General features: G+C 35.7%; 1 protein-coding gene across 3 annotated transcripts in view; it reads right to left on the bottom strand.

The window, feature by feature from the left end:
- Positions 1-219: 219 nt before the first annotated feature.
- The window catches only part of LOC127511046 (sodium- and chloride-dependent GABA transporter 2-like), a 47647-nt gene continuing 41166 nt past the window's right edge, over positions 220-6700 (bottom strand). For 2 of the 3 annotated variants that reach the window (XM_051891374.1, XM_051891375.1), the window contains 3 exons: positions 5548-5648; positions 4845-4988; positions 220-2144 (listed from right to left, as the gene is read on the bottom strand). In XM_051891374.1, the coding sequence (XP_051747334.1) occupies positions 1983-2144; positions 4845-4988; positions 5548-5648 (407 nt within the window). In that variant the 3' untranslated portion in view covers positions 220-1982. Of the gene's footprint in view, positions 2145-4844; positions 4989-5547; positions 6584-6700 lie in introns of those variants that run through there. The other variant, XR_007929825.1, reaches the window with a different exon arrangement.

Raw genomic sequence — 6700 nt, 5'->3', positions numbered from 1 at the left:
ATGAAGCAAGATGGACATTGTGACAATATTTTCGTATGTATTTGACCATAAGGGCAATAAGCCATGAAAAAGAGGTGGCTTTATGTGTACGCACTGGAAATGAAGCACAGGAATGAAATCATGCTCTTGACAGATGGCACCCCAGTTGGGAAACGCTGCTTTAACACAGCTGAAGTGAAATAAATGCAATATTTCTCAAATACACAAATGTTTCAGAGATATTTTTCATTCAATATTTTATGTAGGCTACTGTTTAATACAGTGTCTGTTTACACAAGAATAAAGTTCAACATAATATAAGCCTATACTATTTAAATACCAATGAAGTGGGATCTATACAGATTTGTGAGCATTAGTGGAACTGAAGGTGTGAGAGTAAATATACGTGAATCCGGCCAATCATGGAACAGCTTTCGTCATCAGTGCTCGTGCAGCCGCTTTTAGGCTTGTTCGACTTCATGCAGTGCCACGAAGTTCAGCCAAAGCCACTGGAAGGCAAGCCTGCAACCTTTAGCCAAAAAAGCGTAACGGCTAATGCTAACTGGCGGTACGCATTGGCGGTACGCAGGAAGGAGTTTTGAACGGCGACACGATAGGCTGAGAGGTGCCGCATGTGATTAAGTTAGCCGTTATGCTTTCTCCAATGGTAAGAGATACAGACCCTCTTATCTCCCCATAATAATACGATCTCTGGTTCAGCTGCCGCCTGGCAAAATCAATGCATTCTGGTTAGAACATTTGTCCAACTTTGATCAGTGCTGCAGCCGCCTTACGATCACATGTGCCATCAAAGTACCGCGAGAGCAAAACAAGACCAGCCGCGTAGGTCAGGCGCTACAGTTGCTCAAAATCGGCTGCGAAAGCCTTGGTGACGACACACTTCATTCTCATTGGTCAGATTCTGTGATGACAAGGACGACATGTTGCGTGTTTTTTCTTAGACAAGTCCCTGTATTTAACCAATCTTGATATTCAATATATGATATTCAAAACATGGGAATTTTAGTTGCATCCACTTCTTTGGCTACAATCAACACAAAAATCTTGTGGTCTGCTATGAATGATGGGTTCAGCAGACTACGGAAAGCATAAAGTGTCCTGACGACCTTACGGCCGTCTCTGTACTCCTCCCAAACAAATTAGCCTATTTGTCCATTAAAGTAAAAAAAAAAAAAAAAAAAAATGGAAATAATAGTATGTTTAGTGCGACAGAATGAAATAAATTTAAATTAAAGGAAATATTTCAAATATGTCAAATATTACATTCCTTATAGAAATGGGATAGAAAAGTTTTAGTGTTTCAGTCACCAATTTAATTACAGAGACTTCTTTTTTTGACAAATGGTTAAAACTAAAATACAAATTACAATTTTTAAAATAGAAAAACAAGATAACAATGTAAACAGATGTAAACCAGGCAAATTAACATATTTAGACTAAAATTAATTCTGAGATCCATGCTATTATGTCATATGAAATTTCATATATAAAGTTGCTAATAACTAAAAAGTTTACTGCATAAAATGGTAATTTTGAAGCTTGAAATATAGTCATTTTGCTTCAATAGTCAAACCCCAAAGGATACTATGTTTTAGTGTTTCTTCAACCCCACCCCCCAACCCAAAATATATATTTAATGGTTTTAAATTGCCTCAGCTGCAGTAACCCTAAATTTGAACTCATAAAAACAGTTCTAGTTCTCCTGAGAACATCAGCATAAATAATAAAACAAACTAAATACCCTTAATTATGCATATTAACAGTCATATTTCCAGCTGAACCTAATTGTGTTCATTTGACATCCTGAGTGATATTTATTAACAACCTAATATACTGTAATAAAATGGTTTGTAAGGTAATCTAATTTATAGTTTATATTTAAATTAACTAATTTTATTAAATATGACTAATAGGTTATCGCTTTTTATAGTATCTAAAGTTCTATCTATAATAACCTAAAATAAAATCATCATTCTGCCTTCTCAAACTCCACTACTGTGTTCTGTGTTTGCTTTCTCTGCTCCATCTTCCTGAATGTGTCGAGTTCTCTGTGGTTTAATGATTACACGATTAAACAGTGTGAGGCGTGGACTGTTTGGTCGGAGCTGCTTCAGGTCACTAGAGGGGGTGATGATGTCTTGACCCTGAGGGGATAGAAAGGAGACTGTTACATTAATTTCTTTAAATTACATTAAATGTGTGTTTGAAGTTATGGGTTGTTATAGTTCACATCAGTAGGGTTCCCAAAGTAAAAATCCCATTCATTTTCTTAATAAATAAAGCGATTATTAACAATTAAGTACACTATGTATAATATATAATATATATATATATATATATATATATATATACATAAATTACCATTATTTCTGAGGATAGTGATAATTTAAGCTTCTGTAGAAACCATAAGTCAATGTGATTTTTAGTGCATTTTTATAAAATCATGTTCATTAGCCCAATTCACATGAAGGACTACATTACCCACAATTCTGAAGAAAGATCCACCAATCAGAAAAGTCTCTTTTACCAAGGAAATATAAACTAATGAACTAATGAACCTGTTCAATCACCTAATGATAATTTCCCTATTGAGAAATGAATGGGGGAAAATACTATCAGAACCAAGACAGCTGAAAAAGTAGGTGATCACTGTTGAGTATTAGGTAGGATGTTTTGTCTTTGGTCAGCATTTATGTTGTTTTAAAGGGCTACATAAATAAACTTGACCTTAACCTTGACCTAGATATTAAATCCTGGTATTTTATTTATAAATTTTATTTTAATATATCTGCACGCACCATTATGTGTTAAATGGTAAAACAACATAGTAGAACAACACATTCTCACTCCCAGCTCGTCACATTTTTAAACATATAGTGTACTTTTTCCTTATGTGTCAGATCAAGAAACATTTAATTCTTTGTATGCATTTGTAAAAGTAGAAATGATTGTATAAATATTTATACTTTTATAGATATTTTGGAGCACCTAACTCCACCTCTACTCTAAATCTACCACCTATCAACAATATAAAACATGTAACAGGCAAATAATTGTACAGTCAGAGGTATTTATTACAAAGACTGACCAAAAGATAGTATAAAAGTAGTACAAACAACTTGTGCTGCATTCCAAGTCTTCAGAAGATATCTTTATGTAAAGAATACATAAGGATTTAATTGCTGAAAGTGATCCTGCTCCGAGAACACACACAGTTATATCTCATTCAAAAGATACCAAACTTTAGCATGACACAATCGGTCACGAGACACATGAGAGCCAATGGTATTTCACAATCAAAGCTGACGTAATGCTTCTCGGCAATTTTTGAATGTATGCACAGGATCTGAGCTTTATGACGGATGGAGACGATCATATAGCTTGTGGGTCTGTTTCTCACACAAATCAATTGTTTGGCCTCAAAACACTTGGAATATAAATTGTGACAGTAGTTGTATCTGCCTGTAATTGTCACGTATATGGTGGTACTAAGAAGTTGCATGACGCAGGTAATCCAAGATAAACACTAATAATCGCAGAGAATACACAAGGGACAGAAACTCGTACCACCCATAATAACAACAAGAACCGACAAACTAATGAACAAAGCAGGGAGTACTTATTCACAGTGAACTTAACTAGATACATGTGGGATTAATTAGTAACCTAGGTGACAAAAAAAGAGAACTTAGTAACTATAGAAACAAGAACCAAACATGGAAAATGAACAAAAACACAATGAAACGTAACATAACCCTGACAGTTATATCCTGTGTTTTATATTATTTAATATGCAAAGGGTTAGGTTTAGGGGTAGGGTTGGGTTACGTGCTCAAAAATGTCTAAATAGTGTAATGTAAATAAAAACATTATTGTGGATGTTTAAATTGAAAATGATTTACATATGTCATGTACATATGTAAGCAATTCACTAGCCTCGAGTACCTTATTGCTTTTATAAAACGGTTACCACACAACACAAATATTAAAGCCAAAAATATGTATCAATGCAAATTTCATGAAGTAAACTTTCACTAAAAGCCTTCCTTCCGCCGGAAAAAAAATAGTCCCTGACCATGAACAGCAACAGAAGTTACATTATTACGCCATTAGATGGCTGCAAAAACTGTCTTTATGAGTGTGTCAGTCAGTAGCGAAGACTTTTACATTGAAAAGACTGAATTGTTGTGAACACGGAACAAGACGCAACTGACAAATGTCTTGACTAGTGCTGTCACTCATGGGAAAACCCCTTAACTGTTAAAAGGACAAGATAATACATCGGACATTTAAACAGATTTTTTATTATGAACATAGGACTGACCTGAAGGAAAATGCTTAATCTGAATGCAGGTAATAAACTCACTCAATCAATCTCTTTCTCACATCTTCTAGGTCTACATAATATAGTTAGCTTCAATATTCAATATCAACTGAGAACAAACAGTTTACGTTGCTAAGAGTGGTTGCTAAGGGTGTTGTTTAGTGATACACAGAACCGTTGGGTGAAGCGGTCATAGCCGTGTTTTATCGTGAATAAAACACAGCTATTGACCAATCAGAATCAAGAATAGGAACTAACCATTTTATAAATGTTAATATGTTAATAGGTTTCTCAATCAAAGCAACGGAGTACCCTGCATAAATAAGGGACGGCAAAGAGTCCATAAGTTCCATAAGTGACGATTTGGGAGTAAGAATGTGTTGAAAAAGTCAATATCAGTACTAAAGAATGGAAAGCAGATGCTGTGACAGATGGAATTGACTAAGATACATGGAAAGATGAATGAATGCATGACTGGATAATGAACGAATGGGTTGATTAATTGATGGGTTTCTCTTACCCTTCTTAAAGAGACGAACAGGAAGATTGGGATGCAGATCATAGGAATGACTGTGAGCAGAGGTGCAAACTTGTAACTCCAGTCTGGCACAGACTGAACTGAAGACACAGATTTACTACCCAACAGGCTATACAGCAGAGTAGCCTGAGGGGAAAAAATAAATAAATTCCTGTACTTTCAAAATTTATACTGGATTCAATAAAGAACTTATTTCACAATGGTTAACGAAATATGTTTTACAATAAGAATATATATGTGCATAGTATAAACTGCACAAAATATATATTAACATCCTGAACATACTATAAAGTTAATGTACCTTAAAGACCTTGAACAACCTGAGCTCTGCAATACCAGCTTCAAAATGATCACTCAATCATTATATTTTTTTCATTTGAAAATAGCTTTCGATAAAAGTGTCTGCGAAATGGGTAAATCTAAATTTTAAGTAGTTATAGATTGCCACTAGTCATTTTAAAGTGTGTAAAACAGATCAATAAAAATAAAAGAGACAGACGACTGGAAGCTTCAAACTGGGACAGACATACTGCACATATTGATGTATTGAAGGAATTGATGCATAGCTGGATGGCCAATAAAACGTGAAATAATCAATGGTAAACTAATGAGAAAACTACGCAGATTGGACAATAAACCAAAACAGTTACAGTGTGACAGTGCTAGAGACAAAATGTGAACTCACGGCACAGATGAGAGGGGTAATGAAGAGCCAGCAGTACTTCAGCACAGGGAATGGTGCGTATCCTATCATATCTTCAATGTTGTCGTAGAAACGGTTTGCACCTGAAAACCAGTCTTGTGACTTTTTTTTTCTTGTTTATCTTATACCCATTTTGAAGATTTCTTATTGCAGTTATTGCACAGTATTAGTTTTGAGTGTGGGAGTGTGTGTGTGTGTGTAGTCCTGTTAAACCCTACATTATGAGGACAAAATGTCTCCACAAAGATGGAAATATCCAAAATCCTTGTGGTGATATTTTTTGGTCCCCATGAGGAAAACAGCTTATAAAATGCAGAAAGTCTTCTGTGATGGGTAGGTTTAAGGCCGGGACACACCAAGCAGACGGTAGGCCGTCGGGCAATGTCGGGCCATTCTTGAACGTTTGTCAGCTTAGTTTTTTCGGGGTATCCCACACCATTGAATCTGACACTGTCAGGGTTTTTTGGGCCAATTCAGCATGTTAAATCAGCGTCAGGCCATCAGTGAGAGAGAGAACTCTGATTGGCTGTTCAGCTTAGCGAACGAGTCAGTGCACGAGAATAAAAGCGAAAGTGCTGAAAGCGAGCAAAGAAGAAAAAAACGTACAGACAGAAGGCTGTTATAATTTTAATCATCAATCATTTATTCATCTTACGTTTGAATGCACAAATATTTTCATAATAACATGAGCCAACTGGAATGAAGAAAGTGATCAGCGTGATTTATATTCAAAATGATAAGCAAGCGCTGATTTATTTATGGTTTGTATATCTGCAGTCCTAGTTTCGGTTTCCCTTATTGAATGATGAAAATAGACTAGTGATACCTGCTGATATAGACAGATATTTATTACACGCAGGCACAGAGCGCATGTGCTAGTTGAGAGTCACCTTTAGTACTTTTGGTATGTTCAAGTGCAGCTTTTTGGCTGAGACGCAGCCAACGAGAGACGACAACACAGTCAGCATTCGTCGTTTGTCACTGCTTGTTCTTTGACATCGGCTTGGTGTGTCCTGGGCTTTAAGGGGTATGTTAGGGTTAGGGGATATACGATATACAGTTTATACAGTATAAAAATCATTATGTCTATGGAAAGTCCTGATAAAACATGGAAACCCAACGTGTGTATTTGTGT

Source organism: Ctenopharyngodon idella, chromosome 4 (genome assembly GCF_019924925.1).
Source record: "Ctenopharyngodon idella isolate HZGC_01 chromosome 4, HZGC01, whole genome shotgun sequence".
Taxonomy (NCBI): Eukaryota; Metazoa; Chordata; class Actinopteri; order Cypriniformes; family Xenocyprididae; genus Ctenopharyngodon; species Ctenopharyngodon idella.
Note: the sequence above shows the minus strand (reverse complement) of the source record. Positions and strands in the feature narration are given on the sequence as shown.